The 23,737-nt window shown below is 35.0% G+C and overlaps 3 protein-coding genes across 5 annotated transcripts in view; 2 read left to right on the forward strand and 1 right to left on the reverse strand.

Moving 5' to 3' along the window:
• Window positions 1–1,669, forward strand: part of LOC105331716 (neuronal PAS domain-containing protein 1) — a 36,657-nt gene extending 34,988 nt beyond the window's left edge. For all 3 annotated transcript variants that reach the window (XM_011434025.4, XM_011434026.4, XM_011434024.4), the window contains exons 11-12: window positions 82–188; window positions 282–1,669. In XM_011434025.4, coding sequence (XP_011432327.3) covers window positions 82–188; window positions 282–1,669 — 1,495 coding nt within the window. The remainder of the gene's footprint in view (window positions 1–81; window positions 189–281) is intronic.
• Window positions 1,670–8,478: 6,809 nt separating this feature from the next.
• Window positions 8,479–15,596, forward strand: LOC105331714 (thiosulfate transporter TsuA). The gene is made up of 10 exons (XM_011434021.4): window positions 8,479–8,759; window positions 9,060–9,143; window positions 9,343–9,500; window positions 9,797–9,845; window positions 10,313–10,415; window positions 10,544–10,658; window positions 10,786–10,909; window positions 11,076–11,188; window positions 11,287–11,438; window positions 14,729–15,596. The coding sequence occupies exons 1-10, from the start codon at window positions 8,624–8,626 to the stop codon at window positions 14,838–14,840; spliced, it is 1,146 nt and encodes a 381-aa protein (XP_011432323.3). The 5' UTR covers window positions 8,479–8,623; the 3' UTR covers window positions 14,841–15,596.
• A 1,489-nt stretch (window positions 15,597–17,085) lies between these two features.
• LOC105331713 (G patch domain-containing protein 2) lies at window positions 17,086–21,843 on the reverse strand. Its single transcript, XM_020068687.3, has 7 exons — window positions 21,723–21,843; window positions 20,648–21,349; window positions 20,428–20,495; window positions 19,879–20,087; window positions 19,669–19,713; window positions 19,296–19,446; window positions 17,086–17,869 (listed from the first exon to the last, which is right to left on the reverse strand). Exons 2-7 carry the CDS (start codon window positions 21,328–21,330, stop codon window positions 17,703–17,705), a joined length of 1,323 nt encoding a protein of 440 aa, XP_019924246.3. The 5' UTR covers window positions 21,331–21,349; window positions 21,723–21,843; the 3' UTR covers window positions 17,086–17,702.
• Window positions 21,844–23,737: the final 1,894 nt, after the last annotated feature.

Below are 23,737 nucleotides of genomic sequence, written 5' to 3' on the forward strand. Positions count from 1 at the left end.
TTCTAAAACTCATGTCTTAATGCTCACAACAAAATTCTGAGGTAAAATTATTTTTCTCATCTCTAAACTTTTTGTTTTTAGTGGAATAGAGTATGAAAACTGTGTTATGGACATATGTCAACTTCCTACATCAATAAAAAAGGAGTTAGACAAGGAATCTTCAAGCAAGGATCTTGTCAGTCCCAGAGGTAAAATCAAAAAAGAAAATACCTTCAATATCGACAATCTTTTATGTGAAGAGCTGAAAGAATTACTAAATGATGGATTGCTTGATTTTGCAGACGAATCAAAAGATGGTGAAGAAAGTCGTCACAGTAAAAGTCCTGATAATGCCCAAGTGGATTCACATCCCCAAAGTGATGCATTACCTGGTGAACCTCCAAAAAAGAAGAGGCTTTCTAGCAATGGTTCAGAGCATTCAGAGGTGGAAGAGATGCAAGCTTCTCCAAGAATGGATCACAGTTCTCCTCCAGTTTTTATATCACATGATGATGAGGAAGACACATCAAATTCAACAACTACCTTAAAGTTGAACTGCAGCAAAGTTCTTTACAAAAACTCGAGGAGGAAAATGGACAGGCCTAGAAAAAGACAAAGGGGGAGTTTGGATAGTGATAGTTTGATTTTCAGTGACAGTTATGGAGCAGAAGTATCAAGCCCTGGCCACATCATACAAAGACAGTTATCCTGTTCGAGCCTCATGCACAACCATAATAACGTTTCGTCGCCTGTGGACGACTACCATTCTCACTCAGCATCACCAAAGTGTTTGGAGGATTACAGCATGCCTGCACCAGAGGATCTCTCTCTGAGGTCACTGGGAGCAAGGCAGGAGAACATGACAAACACAAACAGAAAGAACTGTTGGAATTCTCCTTGTGGCGCTGACCAGAATGGCAACCGCAACATGCCATCTGTGAAATTTCTGGAAGATGTGATGAATAAACATTTGCCAAATCTGTCTCAACTATCTAACCATGATGTCAAGCAATCTTCTGCAAGCTTGAGTGATGACATTACAAATGGTGGTATTGTTTCAAATTCTATGAACAAACAGCAGTCACCTATTCAATGGACAGGCACAGAATCTGAAACACACCCTGCATCTAATCTGTTAAGGACACTATATGCAAAACGAGAATCGGTCATTCGAAGCAGCAACAATTCGAGAAGTCTTTCTATGGAAAGTTCAGCCCTTAACATGCTGACACCTCCAGGAAACGAGGGCTTCAAGGAACAACTGACTCTAAATATACCACAGATATCAGTGAATGCCAAAGGATCAGTTCTCCCTTCCTATACTTCTGCTAGTCATCAAACTGTCACCACAGTGAATGAAAGTTTCAACATGACCCCTCCTTCATCTGTATCACCCACAGAGAAATTAGTCTCCCCGTTTGGAATGGAAGGGAACTTTGATCATGTGTCTGCTGTGTGCGGCAGTCTGACCCATGTCACGAGTCCTCCCGTGACTCTGAAATCTCATACTTTTCCGCTCACTGTAGCCGCAGGAGTGACAGACTTTAACTGTGTCAAAAATACCAGCTACAATAACGTCTCCCCAGCATACCACATTAATGAATACCCCCATCTCACTCATGCACAGAACTCTTTCTTGTCTTACGATGTGAGGCCAGACTCTTGGTATTCCGTCTCTTATCAGTCATGAGAAGAGAGCTTTATGATACAACTACGAGAATAATTCAGTATTCAATTTCAAAACTCTGTATGAAAATTTGTTGTTATATATGATATTTTCTTGTTGATAATTTTTGAATTTGTTATACAGTTAAACCTTGATATCTTGATCTGGATAGAACCTAGAAAAAATATAAAGGTAAAGATATGTAAAGAAATGATGGTTGGGACCTCCAGCTCACTTTGACATTACATGTATCCATGAAATTCTTATCTAGGTCTGTCAGTGTTTCAGATATGAAGGTTCAACTGTACTTAATCATCTGATCACTTGTTAGAAATGTAAACACGGGCAGAAATTCCCGATATGAAAAATGGTGTGCTCCATGATAATTATTGTGTCTAATTTTTAAATAATGTTATATTTTGCAAAATCTTTGTAATATTGAATGGTAAAAGAACTAGATAAGCGATCAGATTACCCAAAAGCATTTTGGTATATGTACAGTTTTATTAGATTGTATTTTGATTTTTCTGTCAATTGAAAAAATAGGCAAAATTATATATCTTAGGTGGAGGTGATAGAATTAAAATGAGTTTATCAGTAAAATATTACCCAGTTAAGTCATCTCTGAAGAAATTGAAAACTTTCCAGATAAATTTCTTAATTCAGTAAAAATTATCTGCATGATAATGTCTTAAAAGTTAAAATGTGTTCTCTTATTGTAATAAAATATTGTAATGTGTTCAAGAAAAAAAATGGCTGTTTATTATCAATGTTTCAATTTTTTCTTACTTTGATTGATTGTGATATTTGTTTTTGATATTACAGTACTGTAATAAACAACAAAATGTCATTAAATGAAACAATTATTTGTTTGTATATCATCAGAGCCTTCTTATACGGTATCCATCAAGAAAGCTACAGCTGAAGAGTACATTCCTGAATAAAATTTTAAGTTAGAAAATAGATTTAAATAAATACATGTATTCCCATGCACATATATGTGTACAAGTATTCATCAAATAATATGATGGATGTAAAAATTGTTGTGATTGTATCGAACATTTAAAGCTTAGCAAAAGCAAGGGCAATGCCTATATATCCACTTTTCTGGTAAAAATATCCATCGTGTACATGACACGAGCGGATCCTGAAAAATTTTCTACAAGGTTCAAGGAATAATATTTTTTTCCAGGGTGTCCAGGGCTTATATTCAGGAATTTTACTACGAGAATTTAATCATATGAATTTTCCAAGAAGTCCGACCCCCCCCCCCCCCCCCCCCCGCGGAAGATCCGGTGTGCATGAGATCAGTCTCTCTCTCTCTCTCTCAATAGAATTATAGCGAGCGCAGCTCGCCGGCGCGCAGCGCCGGCGCGAAGCGAGCTCTACCGGCAAGGCGTGTGTGAATAGAAAATTCGGACTAGTTGCACATTCATTCAACGGATTTTTTTGGCGTCAGTAAATCGGACCAGTAATTCATCGTTTTAATCGTCCCAGTAGTTCCCTGTAATCATGGCAATTTTTATCACTTCACACTCTCACGAGAATCAGCAAGACAAAACAATAACGATGTAAGCGACATACAGTCAATGTTACACTTTCAATCAAAAATAATCGTGTGACGTCACAAACGTTTACACATTCACCCCTGCGAATGTGTTCGGAATGTTTTCTTTATCGTTGCTAAGTTTGTAATAAATCCAGAGGTGCTCGAATGAAAGTTCACGAGACTTCACCTAGATTTGTTCAGTTCCTGTGGAATTTCGAGCGGAAGTATAAGTGTTCGGATAATATTCTCAAAATACGTAGGTACTGGTCGTTTTTCATATCGTATCCTACTTTGGGTTTTATTAAAACATGAAACTCTTTTAATATGTTTGTCTTATTTCACCATTTAGCGGTTTTTATATTAAACGATAATATTCAGAACAGAGTTATCGTTCGTGTTCAACCACGTGTTGAGTGGTTGGAAATATAAACATTGCGTGGCTTAATAAAATGATATCCATGTTTGATGCTTGTGGTGTGCAATACCATGTTTTAAAAAAAATAATGGATGTCTGTTTTGCATAAAAACTTAGTATATCGAGTCATTTTCAAAGAACATTTTGCAGAAAATAGTATAGTCTTTTTCACTATTGATGCTATTACTAGGTCAGGCGAGGATCGAAAACTAATCCTCAGGGGGGATCTTCACTTAGCATGTTAATTGTTGCAACAGCAGACAAAAGTTTTTTTTTTGTATTTTTACATTTATTTCTAGAACACATTTTATCCACCGATTAATGAAGATAAAGTTTAAAATCAATAAACCTCTAGATTTAATAATTGACTACTATAGTACCTAGATTCTATGAACTGAACTATAAACACGAGGCACGATTTTTACTGCGAAACTAAAAGGGTCAAATAAAACCACGTGGTCTAAAATTTAAATGACAATAACATTCGCAGGGGTGACATTGATCCGATATATTTTTTCGGAGTCAGTAAATTTTGACCCACAATTCATAGTACCAATGGTTTCCAACCTCACGTTCCAACATCACGTTCTCCCGACAGTGGCGTAGCTAGAGCTAGAACGAAGTATAGGCACCAAATACGGCGAGGGGTCGGGTCCAGGGCAGCGCCCTGGTAGGGGGTTCAGGGGGGCGAAGCCCCCCCCCCCCCCGACGGAAAACGGATTTCATGTTTTATAGAACACACAGGAACAAATTTTAGGCACTTTTCGTACATAAAATTTTGAGTTTTTTTAAAGATTTTTTTCGTAGTAAAAAAGCAAAAAACATTTATTAATACAATCCAACATTGTTTTCACCAGCAGTCTTTTTTTAAGCATTATCAAAGTGAATGGCGGGAAGAAACGGGGAAATAAGATAAGGCAAATGCCCATTCGGTTTCATCGTAAAATACAATTTTGAATTTATTTTATCAATTAAATCAATTCAAATTTATCATAATACAAGTTTGCAAAAGCACAATTTCTAAATAAATTAAGTTTTTATTATGTTTAACAAGCGATAGAGAAAATATATTGCCTTAAATTTTGGTGGAATCGAACCCACAACATAAAAACCCTACTTATAGAAGGTTAGCTAATGTCTGGTGCTCTAACTTCTGAGCCATTTCATACACAACAAAGTAGATTGTTTAAATATCATTTTTTCAAAACGTTCAATTGATGAGATACAAAATGAAATTTTTATTGTATAGTGGGTCATCTCTCCACGTTTTTGTTGATTGAAATCGGTTTGTTTTTTCATAAAACTTTAATTAGTCTATGAGAAAAATATGGAGCAGAGACTCACTATATAATAAAAAAGACCTTGAAGTTGTAAAAAAAAATGACACTATTGGAAGTTTTGATATACGTATACGCCTGTTTGAGTCAACATATTCCAAATTTTTTGGTATCTTTTCCGTCCGTGCATAGATATTTTACACGCCTTATCCACCCATCTTCTTACACTAAAGCTATTATCTGTCTCTATAGTTAAGTTTACTATTAAAGGGAAAACATAAAGACTTTGAAATTGAATGTCATGATTCAAAAACAGTTGTAATGGTTACTTTAAATTTTGATAATACTTAGAAAACAGATATATTGCTTTGTTTTTTTTAAAGTCTTACATTATGTTACACGAAGTTAATTTAAGGCGTCGATTTTTATTAGCCGCAAATTTGTAAATGATAGTTGAGATCGCAATATGCCTCGATCTATGAATATGATTTTAAACATTTCATCCAGTGTTCTTACTATTGCCCGACATGTTTTTCACTGCCAGATTGACTGCGCAATAATTAGCATCATCGATGTCACATATTTGTGACCTCAAACAATCAGAGTTTTAAAATAGGAAAAAGAAAGATATTTGCTGTCTGCTTTTTTTTTTCTAATGTGACATTTTAACATTTTTAATTTTGGGTCTTAAAATCATGTGTAGGCACGTGCCTTAAGTGCCTAACGGCAGCTACGCCACTGCCCGAGAATCAAAGTAAAACCTTTGAAAAGCTTATAAGATGTGTAATTTTAAGAACATCATGCTTTTTAAGTAAATAAAACAGTATACTTCGCATACTTTTATTTCTCAGGGGAGTTTTAAAGAGTAAGACGACACTTAACCAACGTCAGCTTTGACATCACAATAAGCACTGATAAGGGGAAATTACTCTAATTGAAGTTATTGTAAATCTGCTGAAATGACCAAAATCCTCTTAAAATCTTGCAAAGGCTAAGATAAAGAACAGCTGACGAATAAGGACATTTCTTCAGATACAGGAAACAGTTGTAAATTGCACTAATTTGGATGAATGCTCACAAATATTTTATTCACTATAATTACGGTAATTTCCTGAAACGTAACGTTATACGTAGCAGCGCCTTTTTTTAAAGGGGGTGGGTGGGTGGATGGCAGCCTCATCCAAAAAATCTTTGCAAGCAAAAAGAAATATAAATCATGAAAATTCTAATCCTTTAGCTCTTTAGCAGTTCAATGGTTTCTTTATTTTCACTTCCATTTATTACATGCGGGGGGGGGGGGGGGGGGGGGGACAATACCATATTCTTTTAACATGATAAGCAAATATTTTTAAGCGTAAATTAAAAATAAAATTAAACATTAATTATTTTTTTTTAAGTGGAGGGGCAAATGCATGATATGTCGATTTTCTATGTATAAATTGACAAAAATGAAAAAAATTTTAGCATGGGGGGAGCTCTATGATGAGTCAAGTTTTATATGTAAGTTTAAGAAAAAATGTCTACTGCAAAAAAAAGGGGGAAATATATATAATCACAATCACTTTAAAAGAGGAGATGCAGTGCAATGAATATTTATATATTAAAATCTTTATTATTTAACAACATTGTATCTGAGATTAAACTATTGTTCTACATATAAATAAATTATAACAAATCTTATAAACTATGAATAATGAAAATTTACTGAAAAATAGGTATGTTTTATTTTTTGGCATTCAAATTTCACATTGTTAATTTTATTTTATTAATTTATTATAATTAATTGTTTGATCACATGCTGTGCTCGCCCCAACGGTCGCACCGTAAAACATATTATCATATTGAACAAATAAGTTTTACAAATGTTTCTGTATTTTAAAACGGTTAATTAACAGAAAATATACTCCCTTTCTTCCAATATAGCCAGAGCATCGTCGAAATTACGACCTATCTCGCAGTCCAAGGGTAACAACTCTAGCATTATTTCTGCATGTGAATATTAACTCTCGGTAGAAACTCTACACTTCACTCCAGACATGGTTTTTGTGTAAAACTAGCCAAGAGAGACATTTCTTGCTTATTAATTATCTAAACTGTATATATCGTTTAACATTTAGGATCATAATTCCTCGGAATTTCTTTTTGTGATCAACGGACTCTAAATTATGAAGGTTTTGATGATTCGGATAAACAAGAATTTCTTTACTGATATTTTAAATATATTCTCACGGTACTTGCAATAGTTCATCCTATAAAAATTGAAAAATTGGGTGTAAAATTGAATGCTGGGAAGTAAATATTGATTTCACTTGTACATGTGTTTGCACACTGATTAGCTATAGTAACCGCCCAAATGTGGTAAGGCGTTTACAATATAAAATCTCATGTAGAATTACACCCAAACCTTATTTATAACCTTTGACCGAGTACACGTATTTTTTTTCACCAGTTTTAAATGTGGCAGTTGTACATTAAGTGTCGGAATACGGCAAATAATAGCTAAAAGCGAGTACAATATTTATTCGGTGAATAAAATACACAATATAGGCATTTCTCATAATAAAAAATATATACCCCCTACCTAATAATACACAAGAATGTATGATTAGGTAGAGGTAACAATGTATTATTAGATAGAGGGTATATATTTTTATTAAGAAAAAAATATATATAACCTCAGGAGCCTGTGGGTTAAAATATAATATGGTAAATATTATTAATATTATTAATATGAAAGTCAACAAATATTTTAGCAATCTGATTTTAAAAAAAATACATATCTCTACAACAGCGCATTAAAATACTTACATCCTGAAAAATAAAGGTGTGAAGTTTATAGAATATTTATACATCGATTCTCAATGGAAGTTTCTCTAAATTAAAAATCCACACACATCTTTTAATCTTTTTAACTTTCAAAACTTAAAAAAAAAATCTTTTAACCACTTTAACCTTCAATTTGTCTAGTATCTTCATAGAAATAGATCTGAAGTGAACTGGCCTTTTTTCGGTCGGTGTAAAAATATGACATCAATATGTACACTGGATATATCGATAAAATTTTAACGGTGTATCAGATAACAAGGCAACGCCCCCATCTCATAGGCGTCGGAACCGGGTTTTTTTTGTTGTTGCAAAGTTAGACCATTAGGCACATAGCATCATGGAGGGTTCAGCCCCCCCCCCCCCACTTTTTTTCGCAGCAAAGATAATAGTTCCAATATTTACCTTGAAGAGATTGAAATATTAAGAAGTTGGAGTCATAGGTACACTAGCCCCCCCCCCCCCCCCCCCCTACGGATTAGGATTTTCATGATTTTGGGAATAAGGTGTTATTTTTTTTTTTTCTTGTGAAGATTTCTGAGGATTAGTCTAGCCCCACCCCCCCCCACCCCCCCCACTTTCAATTTGCTTCCGACGCCACTGCATCTCCACCCTCGCGGATTAGAAATATTAGAGGTTAATCAAGTTAGTTAGTTTGGGTAAGTCTGTCCCATAAAAATGCTGATACGTTCCCGTACAATATTTCCAAAAAAGAACTTTACAGCCAAACTTATTTTTTTCCGGAGAAAAACCCGTTCAGGGTACCGTATTTTATAACGTTGTTGACATTCCGTTGTAATGCATGGGCCCACATGTAGTATTTTCATCAATGATTTAGCATAATTTCTGACGCTTTGTGATATATATTTTTGAAAATAATGAGTTAATGCACTGTGTTGTTGAGTGATCCGAACATGACGAGCCGGCGAAATCTACAGGAGGTGCCGATGGGGGATGACAATCGCCCAACCCCCACCAGAACCGTTACATCCCTGGCAGTATCTGCAGCTTGCGGCCTCATGTTTGGGTTTGCAATTGAAAAAGGAAAAGGTTCAAAAGAACACATTATTTTTTTTTCTATTAATGAAATTGCACAGTGGTACTGTATGTATATACAGTTCCCAAGCATGCCGACTTAATTGTACATGTGTACTGAGTATTGTATAATGAAAGTAAACAAACTGCATGCATGAGAAGGTTACGTATTTGTACAATACATGTAGATACAATGCAAGGACTTCTTTATTATAGTCTAAGTAAAATTGAACCCTGACTTTCCTATTCCTATAATAACTATAATTGATGATCATGAGAAATTGTACATTAAAATCTGTTAAATTTTCATTTCAGTTTATGAACCTGCTGTAGTAAAAAATCAGATGTTACTTTCACAATTTGTTATGATGAAAATGTTCCTTTCTGGAATAATATCAGGTAACAAAAAATTAGCACATGCTTAACCATCTTCAGAATGTCAAAGTTTTGTGGTTTGTGTGAAGTTCTGTAATCACAAAACCTTAATTGACATTTGCTGAGCTGTGAAATGCATTATAAACATTACCTTGTATGTACATGTAAAAAAGGGTGATGCTGGTGAATGGATGATAACTGGTGCAGCTGAATGTTTTTGCAGGGATGTTTGTATTGGCCGTGATGTCTATGCTGCCGTTCACCAGACGTCAGTACCTGGGGGCTAAGTCCGTCTTCGTGCGGGGTCTCCGTGAGAAGGGATTCCTGACCACCCTCTCAGGGGGAGCCTTGTTAGGATCAGGGATGGCCATAGCTGGAAGTGTAGGGATACATTTGCGTTTTAAATATTCATAAATTTCCATAAAAAAGGAAAATGAAACATGAAACTACATGGACTAGAACAATATTTAGGTTCACACCTGTAACAAGTGTTCACAAGTGTAAAGAGTTGATATACTTGTGTGTCATAAATATTTCATATACATGTACTTACTGTCCTTTTGATAACATATATTTATTCTTTAGGGAATAATGCAAGGTAGGATTGTATTCCTCTAGTGATGTAGGTGCAAGGCACAGGTTTGTCACCTATTCTTGCTTTCTTTTCTTTCCTTCAGTGTCCAGGAGTAATTCTTGCACAGCTTGGATCAGGAACACAGAATTCAAGTACATTTTTTCTATCAAATCAAAATATCTAATATGAAAAGTTGTGAAATTCAGATTTGCAGAAACATGCAAGACTGACTTATATATCACATACTTTTTTCACCCTGTTATCTATGACTAGAAAACAGTGCACATTCTTCTATAAAAAAGATACACCTTATGAGGTGCCATTGTAGTATTTTCAAGTTACATGTATTTTCAAATGTACATGTGTGATATCAAAAATGATTATTGTTATCATTGACCATAATTTCATAACCAGTATTTATTATTAAAAAAATAAGCAGAGTATCAGATGTACAATTTTTTTTTTTTTTTTATGTGTATTGTGAAATGACTTGAACAGTTATAATCATGTTGTCTTTAGAATCCATAAAAATTTGAAAAAATGCCTTGCAAAAGGATAACTCTGATGTTAACTGCATAAAAATTTTGTGGTTAACATGCTATTTGTGATTAAATTACAGTGTACACATTACTGGGAGCATTATTCGGGACCCTGCTCTATGGGATCCTAGAACCAGTCGTCACAGACCTGACCAAACCAGCACAAACGATACGATTCCAATTGTAAGGATCACTTAACCCATCGTTAAAAACAGCTAAATTAAATTATTAAATTCAAAACTGCTCTCTGGAGTACATCTATTATAAACATTGATTTTATGCTGATTGCATGATGCTGATTTTGATTGCAGTTTGTACAATGTGTATGGATCTCCCTTCTTTGTGATGGCCTTGCCATCTGCTGCAGTTCTTTCCTTAGTTGTGTTCACTTTGGAGTTAGCTTATCCCTGGGAAGAAGAAATAAATGTAAAGTATTTTATAGTTAATCAGTAGCTATAACTGCATACGAACAGTTCAATATATCACATTTTGCTAGTACAACGTGTGTACTGATTTTAATATTCTAAATGCATACCTTGTATTTTATTGACAGATTACAGACTCTGTCTACCAATCTAGCAGCTGGATTACCTCCCCTGCATGGCCACCATTTGTATCTGGAATTGCTGTTGGCAGTTTGCAAATACCTGTTGTATTAGTCATTGGAGACACCTTAGGTATAAAGTATATTCTAATAAGCTGAATTACTAACAAATGTATTGTGAATTGATGGAATTCTATGGTACATGTACTAGTATGCCATTATTTACCTGAATGTTTAAATGCACGATGAAAGATAGTTCAGTGTATGTAATATTCCCTTGTGATTTATTTCATTGACAGGAGCCAGCAGTAGCTTCTGTACCATCACGTCTCAGTTTTTTCTTCACAAGTCCTCTAAGAGATTATCACCTTATCTCCTGAAATTCCAATCAGGCATTGAAAATTGGTGGCAGGTACAGAATCTTGTCAATGTCATCATAGTACATATGTTCAATTTTTCTCTAAATTACTGAAAAAGAAAAAAATGGTTTGTTTTCCTATCCATTGACAGGTTGCATTTGTTTTGAGCTCTATATTTGGGGCTTTCTTGTCCTCTATCCTGTCTGGGACGTACGGTTCTGTGGCAGGAGTCTCCATTGTTCAGTCATTTGTTGGAGGAGCTCTGATACTGTTTGGAGCCCGAATGGCTGGAGGATGTACCAGGTATACACCATAATACATGTACACTCTGAAATACACTGTATCTCTGGAGGATGTACCAGGTATACACCATAATACAGGTACACTCTGAAATACACTGTATCTCTGGAGGATGTACCAGGTATACACCATAATACAGGTACACTCTGAAATACACTGTATCTTTGGAGGATGTACCAGGTATACACCATAATACACGCTCACTCTGAAATACACTGTATCTCTGGAGGATGTACCAGGTATACACCATAATACACGTACACTCTGTAATACACTGTATCTCTGGAGGATGTACCAGGTATACACCATAATACACGTACACTCTGAAATACACTGTATCTCTGGAGGATGTACCAGGTATACACCATAATACACGTACACTCTGTAATACAATGTATCTCTGGAGGATGTACCAGGTATACACCATAATACACGTACACTCTGAAATACACTGTATCTCTGGAGGATGTACCAGGTATACACCATAATACAGGTACACTCTGAAATACACTGTATCTCTGGAGGATGTACCAGGTATACACCATAATACATGTACACTCTGAAATACACTGTATCTCTGGAGGATGTACCAGGTATACACCATAATACATGTACACTCTGAAATACACTGTATCTCTGGAGGATGTACCAGGTATACACCATAATACAGGTACACTCTGAAATACACTGTATCTCTGGAGGATGTACCAGGTATACACCATAATACACGTACACTCTGTAATACACTGTATCTCTGGAGGATGTACCAGGTATACACCATAATACACGTACACTCTGTAATACAATGTATCTCTGGAGGATGTACCAGGTATACACCATAATACACGCTCACTCTGAAATACACTGTATCTCTGGAGGATGTACCAGGTATACACCATAATACAGGTACACTCTGAAATACACTGTATCTCTGGAGGATGTACCAGGTATACACCATAATACACGTACACTCTGAAATACACTGTATCTCTGGAGGATGTACCAGGTATACACCACAATACACGTACACTCTGAAATACACTGTATCTCTGGAGGATGTACCAGGTATACACCACAATACACGTACACTCTGAAATACACTGTATCTCTGGAGGATGTACCAGGTATACACCATAATACACGTACACTCTGAAATACACTGTATCTCTGGAGGATGTACCAGGTATACACCATAATACACGTACACTCTGAAATACACTGTATCTCTGGACGATGTACCAGGTATACACCATAATACACGTACACTCTGTAATACAATGTATCTCTGGAGGATGTACCAGGTATACACCATAATACACGTACACTCTGAAATACACTGTATCTCTGGAGGATGTACCAGGTATACACCATAATACACGTACACTCTGTAATACAATGTATCTCTGGAGGATGTATCAGGTATACCATAATACACGTACACTCTGAAATACACTGTATCTCTGGAGGATGTACCAGGTATACACCACAATACACGTACACTCTGCAATACAATGCATCTCTGGAGGATGTATCAGGTATACCATAATACACGTACACTCTGAAATACACTGTATCTCTGGAGGATGTACCAGGTATACACCATAATACACGTACACTCTGCAATACACTGTATCTCTGGAGGATGTACCAGGTATACACCATAATACACGTACACTCTGAAATACACTGTATCTCTGGAGGATGTACCAGGTATACACCATAATACACGTACACTCTGGAATACACCGTATCTCTGGAGGATGTACCAGGTATACACCATAATACACGTACACTCTGAAATACACCGTATCTCTGGAGGATGTACCAGGTATACACCATAATACACGCTCACTCTGAAATACACCGTATCTCTGGAGGATGTACCAGGTATACACCATAATACACGTACACTCTGAAATACACTGTATCTCTGGAGCATGTACCAGGTATACACCATAATACACGCTCACTCTGAAATACACTGTATCTCTGGAGGATGTACCAGGTATACACCATAATACACGTACACTCTGAAATACACTGTATCTCTGGAGGATGTACCAGGTATACACCACAATACACGTACACTCTGAAATACACTGTATCTCTGGAGGATGTACCAGGTATACACCACAATACACGTACACTCTGTAATACACTGTATCTCTGGAGGATGTACCAGGTATACACCACAATACACGTACACTCTGAAATACACTGTATCTCTGGAGGATGTACCAGGTATACACCATAATACACGTACGCTCTGAAATACACTGTATCTCTGGAGGATGTACCAGGTATACACCACAATACACGTACGCTCTGAAATACACTATCTCTGGAGGATGTACCAGGTATACACCAGAATACACGTACGCTCTGAAATACACTATCTCTGGAGGATGTACCAGGTATACACCATAATACATGTACGCTCTGAAATACACTGTATCTCTGGAGGATGTACCAGGTATACACCATAATACACGTACACTCTGAAATACACTGTATCTCTGGAGGATGTACCAGGTATACACCATAATACACGTACACTCTGAAATACAATGTATCTCTGGAGGATGTACCAGGTATACACCATAATACACGTACACTCTGCAATACAATGTATCTCTGGAGGATGTACCAGGTATACACCATAATACACGTACACTCTGAAATACACTGTATCTTTGGAGGATGTACCAGGTATACACCATAATACACGTACACTCTGAAATACACCGTATCTCTGGAGGATGTACCAGGTATACACCATAATACACGTACACTCTGAAATTACTGTATCTCTGACACTTTGTCAACAATACAAGTGCATGTATGGAAACAAAATGTACATGTACACAAAACTTCCCAAGTTTAACCTTGTAGAATAATTTTATTGTAAAGAATATACTATTTAAACTTTTAAGATTGACCTTAGGATTGCGAGTAATTTTATGTGACCCTGACTACATTTTGTAAGATCATATGTAGTTCCACATTTATGCACGGAAAATTAAGATTGAATATAAAAGGCTTAAAAGGAAAAAAGAATTCAGACCGACCCAAATAATAACATTTATACATGCATACAATTCTTAGGTATTCAGGAGAGCATGAAATATTATGGGTAATATCAGAATACCTCATACTCTCAAAAAGTAAAAATCTCACAAATAAATTTTTAAAAAATATGGTAAAAGTTATCTGGAAAAAGCATTTATTTACAAGTGATTCTTTTGTAAATCCTTTTAAATAACAAATCTTTAATGAATGTTTCCTCTTTATAGTGGGCATGGACTCTCTGGAATAGGTTTATTAAACCTTCTGTCCATCAGCACCATGGCTGCAATGTTTGTTGGGGGAGTTTTAACAGCCATGATCCTGCAGTGGATCAGTTAGAGAACTGTATACATGTAACAGACCAAAGACAATGTACATTCACTGCTTATATTTTGTATTTTCACAATTTATCATTTACATTTTATTTTACATACATTTCTGTTAAAAAGAATTTGTTAATAAAAATTCCAAGCAAAGAAGTTTTGTTTTTACTAAGGAAGATAATAATCTTGCACCATTTTTAGCAGATATGTTTGTGAAAATGGAAGGGCTTTTGTTTAGATGAAAATTCATTGGATATGTTGTGTCATCAAGGTGACAATATTAACATACTACCCTTTCCTCAACAATAGAAAATAAGACACAAATGTAACACATCATAAATATTTATTATGCTATCTATAATCTAAGAAACTAACAATTACATGAAATTACAACACTAAAGCCTAAAATACCTTATAAAGGTCGTCTTACTTCAATGCAGCTCTTCAGGAGTTATCATTATAATAACAACACTGAACCCTAAAATACCTTAAAGGCCATCTCAGTTTAATGCAGTTCTTATGAAGTAGTTTAGTTCTAATTTTTAAGGTACATTATATTGCTATGATTTTAATTTGAAATAAGTCGTATCTTTTCATCAAAAGTTACATTTTAATAGCAAAAATTCTTACTACCCTACTTGTGTTTTAAATTTTCTGACAGAAAATGTACAATTATTTTTTATCTTTTAGATGTCAACCTAAAAAATTATGCACTAATTAATTATTCCTGAAACTGCATTAATCAAATTAATTCAACGGCTTTTATAATAAATCAAGTGAAAAAAAAATAAATCACACCTTCTGCCCTTCAAGATGTACAAAAACTTCTTATTTATAGAATGTGGCCTCATTTGTCTTTTTTAAATAATCATTCAAATAATTTAGGAGAGGTTAGGTTATTTGCTCTTGTATACAGACAGACAGGTTCCGTTACTGGCAATTTACATCAGTGACTCTAATGAGTTTAGCAAAGAGAATACTTATAATCTGTAAATTATTAGAATCAAAATCTGTACATTTTTTTCTTTTGGGGGAAAAATTCCCAGTGCAAGTCATATAAACTTGAAAAATTAAGCTGCATTTTAAGGGATGTTGTCAAAAACCGCTCATTTTTCAATTAAGAACTGTGCTATACTGATCAGTAGCATAAACAGTCAAACTTAAAGTTCTTGAACTGATTTTAATACACATGTACATATGTATGAATATATTGAATAATTTTGTATGTCTTACATCAAAATATTCAGAAAACCTAAGTGCCAATAATTCCGATACACTTTGTTTTTCATCCAACAACATAATTCTATAAACTTATTTTATATAATGAGCACTTTAAAATATTGAATATTCAAATTCTTTCATTTAACGGTATACAACAACAAAAACAGACAAAATTGTCTTTTATCTGATAACAGAAATAAAATACATGTGTATAACTTAAAATGTATAACTTTCATTAGAAATGCTAAATCAAGAAAAGGGGTTTTAATCATATAAAACCATTTGCTTTTTTTTTTAATTTTAGATTCAAATTATTGATTTGTTCCTTGCTTAAATGAAAATGTTATACAATTGTTTTCATGTTATTCAATTTTGCAATTTCCATACAAATAACAAATATAAAGTGCATGTACTGATAAATGGGAAAGAATTCATATAGCTATAGGGAAAAGCTTGGGAGAAATAGGACTTGTGTTTTATCAATAATAAAAGTCTTCACAAACTTTTTTAGGTTTTAAAAATTACAAATTAGATCTTTCTGAGCATTTTATATTCTGAATACACAATATTATAATGTGTCCTAATAACACCATATTTTAACATTATGTACCCCCATTTTTTTTCTGATGTGAATAACCGCAGAGCTGATTTTACACAGATTAAAATTAAAATTTTTCTAAATGTATACTAGTATTAAAGCATAAAACTGTACAAGTTGCATGAAAAAAACCCCAAACAAAATAAAATCATGTGATTTTTTTCAATGTTAGAAACATTATAAGCAGTTTTCATATACTCCCACGGGCATGCAGTCTACATTTCTAATATTTGTTAGATCATGATATCAAAACGTTAAATAAATCATGTTCATTATAATGATAAAAGAAACTTGTAGTATAATAAAATATTTTTTAAAGTTCCCTCCTCCCAGCAAATATTGTTTTTTTTTTAAAAATTCCTAATTTGCTAAATCTTATTCATCTAAAACAATAATTTGTCCAAAATACAACAGAAACTGTCAACAAAGATGAAAAAAAAAATGAAAAGTGACTCCAAAACTGAAAGATGTACAATTTACATGAATGTAAAGAAAATGTAAAATATTGTAATAAAAGAAATGCTAAGTTCCTGTAGTAGTACATGTGTATACAAGCCTCAGGATTCATACAGGTGCAAAAAGATTACCTGTTTACCATTAACTACTAAGTATCAGAAGCCAAATTTTATTACCAGTACATGTACTAAGTACTATCCAAGGAATTCAACCTTCTAGTATTTGGCATGTACATTACATCACACAACAAGTTTGCGAGGATAAATATCTGCAAGTTTGGTGGTAAATCTCCAGGATTTTTTTTTTCATTCCTGTATAATAGTATAAGCTTAAAAGTTTAAAATAAAATGATTGCTGGATTCATTCAAAATAGTTCTGTCATATGTCATGATAAAATCTGCTGCCATTCAGATATGTTGTTTTAAAATGGAATTACAAAAGGGATACTCTTTAAAATTGTCAACATGCTATATATATATTAATATCATATCTATAAAAAACAATTTTCAGTGCTCTATAAAAATATAGTAACTAGTGTGTTTAAAGCATCATTGATCCCTATTCTAAACATGACAATCTTTGGCCAGCTTTTGTTGAGAAGACCTAGGAGTCCTGGTTTCTTGAGTATGGATGTGGATTACAGCTAAGTCCCTGTCTCTTCGAGCGTCGGTAGGCAAGCATTGGGACCTGAACGCCACTGGCCTCCGACCCCAATTTATTCCCAGGGATCCAATTCATGCCATGCATCATTTGGTTCCCCATGCTACTCTCTGGAACAAGTTTAGTACATCTATCATTAATAGTTGGTCCAGTTTCAATGGACAAACAGGTACATAAGACCAATTATCAGTACGAGGGTTGTTCGGAAATTATTGAGACATTTACTCTTATTTCCTTAGGGAAAAAGATAAACCCTTCAAATTTCCCCAAAATGTAAACCAGGATAGGGTTCATCACTGCGAAAAGTTTTGTGTCCATAGCCTGATTAGATCATTCCTGGTAAACTGACCAACTTGCCTTCGTCCAGTGGACCGGCGCAACCGCAAACTTACCGCAATGGCATTTTAACGCAGCTCATTGGTCCTATGTTTTAAACACCTTACAAACAAAATTAAATAGAATTAATTTTTCATTTCTCATCTTTTGTTTACATTTTAAGATGTCAACATTCGCACATTCTCTCCATTCTAGATTTTTGTGGAAAAAATCGGGTTATTTCTAAGCAAAAGTCAAATTACTGTAAGATGTCTCCTACAGTCATTCTGTGTACATATTTTAGAACTGTTGACATTTGTAAGTGTGTAAAAAGTACTTGATATTTAGTCACTTTGTCTGAATTCTAGTTAATCAATTAGTGAACAAAGACGATAAACTGAAGCTCTTTATCCCTTGCCATCGTAATTTTTTTGTTAAAGCAATTGGGTGCCCTGAAAAAGGTTTTTTCCGAAATTTCCACCAATTTGATGATATTCGCTGCGCCGCATTGACGTCAAAATTCAATATACCGTCGCTGTCAGATTTCTATTGCTTGGTAAATATACCTGTACCATATCCGTATTTCAACTCGAACAGTAGTGAAACTTGATCAAAAGTTAGTCACAAAAAATAGCAAAATGAAAATATATAATCTGATTTCTTTTATTATAAACGGTAAGTTTGCGGACACTTAGATAGATGAAGTTGTAGTTTTATTATTCTCCGAGTTTATGCTTGCGCCGGGTACCCCGACCACCGATTTGTTAACTACCGTTGTAAACAAAATATCAAACATTTTCTAAATATTACTTTCTTTAATTATTTGTTAAGGTTTCTTCAATGTTCATGCCAATTTTCACCCTAATTCGTCACTTAGAAAGGGAAATATCCGAGTTGTCTCAATAATTTCAGAACAACCCTCGTATATGTAACACCATAAGAAAGGTTAAAATGAATGCAGATTTTTTTTCATCTCAACAGCAAGCACTCCACCCCACCCTTCAAAATAAATTAAATAAAAATCTACAAGTATTACCAGTGTACATATATATTCTATAAAAGGGGTATGAGGCTTTAAGAAGAAAGCTCTTTCAGTTATCAGTGTACACAAACAAAGAGAAAGTTAAGTTAATAAATTTACTATTTATCCAAATGTTATAGAAAGTTGAAGATTATTATCACATGTGTACATGAAGTTTTACAAAGCCAAATGATATCTACCCTCTTCTGATGGACTTTGGAGTGGTGGTGTCTTGCGGAATCTCTTCTGATCCCCATTCCCACCAGACTTGAAGCTTGATGGTAGATTTTCTTGTATATCATGCCACCTCTGTCTCTCTTTCAGAAAGCGAGACAAAGTGTAACCGGGTCCCTGTAATATAATGATATTACCGGTGTCTAACAATCTATGTGTATCATCGCCTAAATTCAAAGCAAAGATGCACATGTACAATAAAAAGTTTGATCTACAGGAAAATCTATTCAAACTCATCTTATGACATGTTGCTTTTATTCACAATACATGTAGTTGTACATGTAAACTATATATATCAATTCATCATATTTTAATCAATTACCGGTACTGAAAACTCACCTTTTCTTTTAATTTTCTTCTTCCAAATCTGATTGGTCTTCCAGACTGTAAAAAATTTTGTTCGTGAAACTTTACTTATATGCCTGGTTCTTTATATACCTGATAGACTATTACACATTCTTTGCCAATCCTTGTTTTACCAATTGAAAGTAAACTACAGTAGAAAATCAGTTAACATCTTTAAGATTCGTTCTTATAACGTAATCATACCTTGGCCATCATTCTAGTCACCCTAGCCCTGAACGCCAGCTGTGAAGACTTTGGTACATACTGGTCCAGTGAGCTGGACAGAATCTGCTGGAACTGACGGTCAGACTCCGACTCAATGTCCCCAGAATCATTCTCCCACCATCGGATTATTCCTGGATTTCCACAAGCTGGTCCCGACTCATAATAAAAATCACTGTGCTCATCATCAGCTGAAGAAGAAAGTAAAAAATATTCTCTTGCAGTTTTCTAAGTCAATCTGTAAATGCAATGTAATTTTTGCAAACAGTTTTTTTTCTTCAAAATAAGATAAATGTGCGTTGAAATATACATATCTACATGCACTTTACATCAAACTATCATTTTTAAAACAAAGATTAAAGTGTTGGGTTCATTACAAGTACAGGTATATCTATATGAGTCTATCAAGCTACTTTTGGACAAAAACAAATTTCTCATATTTAAAATGAAATAACTAATTATTTTTCATTATTTTCTTCTTGGTATGTCACATTGATTTAAAAAAAAATATACTACAGCCATAAAACTGACCTTCTCTTGCTTCATCATTGGTCAGCAAACCATCACTCTCACTGCTGCTGAGACCAGAACTACTCTCCCTGTAAGATGTACATAGTAAATATATATTAAAAGGAACATTTACTATTTAAAAATAAGAAACAGTCTTTTGGTATCTAATATGTACAAGACAAAAAAATCCCTCAAATTCAATATGAAAAGAAAAAAATAATGTCTGTAAAATTACACTTACATATTGCTCGCTGTATCCATGCCATTTTCATCTTTACCACCCTTCGATTGATCAAAACTAGAGTACTCTCCCCTGGACTTAGAACTCCTCTTCCTTTTCCCAGGATACACCTCTTCTTCCTTTCCAAACACTATGTCTCTATCATTATTTGATGTCATATCAGACATGCAAGACCTGGGTTTTTGTGGTCTGGATTTGAGATCAGTAGTTCCAGTAGGAGGTTTCATACAATTAGTTTCTGAATCTATGGCCATCGATTTGTACTTCTTTCTTCGTCTCTGAGGTCTAAGAGGGGAAATAGTGCTCTCGTTCACAGAATCTGACTCAACTGATGGTATAAAGCTTGAAGTGATAGGCATTGATAGTCTTGTTATTTTTTCAATGTCATCTGAGTCACTATTGCGGGTAAGATTCCCAAAATAATCTCTCAGGGCTTCGTCATAGCTACTTTCCGAAGCCTCGCTAATATTCCCACAATCCAAGAGAAGGGGTCTCCGTTTTTTTCCTTTCTTTTTTTTATACTGACGCTTGTTTGAGATTGAATGACTTGTGCTTTTGACATTTGAAGCTGACTCTTCCAAAGCATTAGCGAGATCTTGCACCAACTCATCCATACTTACTAGGCGTGAGTTTGAGTACACTCGAAGATTTTGAAACTGACGAACAATATTATGATGATCCATTTGGAACGTCTTTCGGCATCTACAAAGATGTTAATAATTTAATAAATTAATGACTTGGGCAATGTCAATGGCTGAAATTTGTAACATTACATAACTTATAACATTATACTCAAAGGCAACAGGAACTAAGGTTAGTTTCGGAACTCAATAGTCCACATATCTTAATAATAGATCTATATATCCAATCAAAATCAGAAATCATTGTCAACATAGATTATTTTTCATGCCTGAGCACAAATATTACTGAAATTATATGGAAAATTGGAATCTACAATCTGTGGCATCATACGGCCATAACTTGCGCTACAACTATTGATCTGTAATCAAATTTTTGTACTCAAAAAGTACAAATATAATTTTGAAAACTTATTTGCTAAAAACTGTAATCATACCTGTAAACAACAATATTTTAACAATGATTTAAGATGTCAAATGGAATTCTTCCTCCTTATCGATCGCCATTTTCTCCAGCTGATGCATTCAACTTCCTGTTTCGCTTTGGGGTTGCACGCTCGCATCAGCAGAGTTCTACCTATTTGCGCACTAGGCGCGCGTTCTAGGGCATTTATCAATGGATACCCGTACATGCACGTAGCATCGTTTTGAAAGGGGGAGGGTAAACTAATCCAAAAATCTTGACAAGCAATATTATAAAAGCAACTTCTCAAAATTATAAAAATCATAATCCGTCGGAGGGGGGGGGGGGGGGGGTTTCCTTCCTTTTAATTCATTTTTTTTACATGCTCCAAAAACAAGTGGGGGAGCACTCCATCTTAATATACCTTTTTATATGTAAATTATATTGTTGTAATAGGCCCAGGGGCAACCCCCCTCCCCCCACTGGACCCCCTGATGCTACGTACCTGGAGTATTTACAGAAATAAATTTCTTTTGATTTATTTCATATTGTACGTAATTCCAATCCGAATTAAAAAATTACGTACGGTTATTCTTGTGGATTCCGGTGGTGATTAACGTTACATTTCTGATTAAAAATAAATCAACTATTAAAGATTTTTTATTTTGATTATTGTGTCCAATCTAATTAAAATTAGACGTTCTGATTCCGCTACCTTAATTAGATTGCATTGTGTCATGCACCCTCTATAGTTTGATTATGCTGCTTAGTAATAGATATGCTATGGTGTCCGGATAAGGCCATTTACAAAAAACCCCGTGCAGTGCTTTGTGAAAAACCAGTACCAGGGGCGTAACTTGAGTCAATATTCTAGTGAGGCAAATTTATTGCGGCAGGGGGTCTGGGGGCCGCCTGAGGCCCCCAGCGGGTCCCCCCAGGGCTCTCCTTTGGTGGGAGGTTCAGGAGGCGAAGCCCCCCCTACGAAAAATGAATTTGGAAGTTTTAAAATGAAAAAAAAAAACCTTGTCCGCAACGAAGTTATTTTACATTTCAGTATTCACAGTATTGTCGTATACAAATTTTTGAATTATAAGCAGTTCAAAAATTGAGAATACGATTGTCGTATGCTCAATTTTTGAATTCTTTGTAATTCAAAAATGTGAATACGATAGTACTGTACGTCGTTGCGTTGTCCCAAAACACGCTATTGCACTATCCCGATTTTGAACAACACGCCGTCGCGCTATACCGCAATTTCATTGAACTCATCGTCGCACAGCACGGTTTTGAGTCCACAAGTTTCCTCAAACTCATGATGGTGAGAATCGATGTGAATCATACGTAGCCCGGACGGTCACCGACGATGTTTCCCATCTCGCTAACCAACTTCGCTCAACTCGCCATGGTCTGGTGATCGCACTGTCACGTATATGTTTACAACACGCCGTCAAGCTATCACACAACACGCGTGCTCGGAACTGTGACAGCGTGACGGCGAGTTATGTAAACAGTTGTGTAACTATAGCACGTCATACTACTGAGCCGGACACGCCGAATTTGCCCTATATTTTGCTGTATTCATAAGAAATATTTGTTATTTTGTAAGTCATTATCTTTTGTGTATTTCATTACGTGTTTTAAACATTTTTTTTTCAAAATCAATTCAATTTACTCCCCTACCCCGCAAAACAATAAAAAGGCTTAATATTGCGACAAAGGAAAATGGACTGATATATGTCATCAATTCATAATGGAGAATATGAGGATTGCTCGATGGCATAATGTGCAAATATACGTTGTGTTAGAGCGACAGTGCGGCGTGCAAAAGTGTGTTAGTGCGTCGACGAGTTGTTTTGGCGGCACTCATGCTGAATACACTTTTTGGTTTTAGAACCCCCCCCCCCCCTTTCATGAAAGGGGGCCAAATACACACTCCCCCTTTCCCCCGACTATAATCAAGATTTTATCACTTAATTGAGTATTGATTTTCACAGTTAGGAACAAGTTTTTAAATGGGCATTTATAATCACTTTTTATTTATCATTTTAT

This window comes from Magallana gigas, chromosome 6, assembly GCF_963853765.1.
Source record: "Magallana gigas chromosome 6, xbMagGiga1.1, whole genome shotgun sequence".
In the NCBI taxonomy this organism is placed as follows: domain Eukaryota; kingdom Metazoa; phylum Mollusca; class Bivalvia; order Ostreida; family Ostreidae; genus Magallana; species Magallana gigas.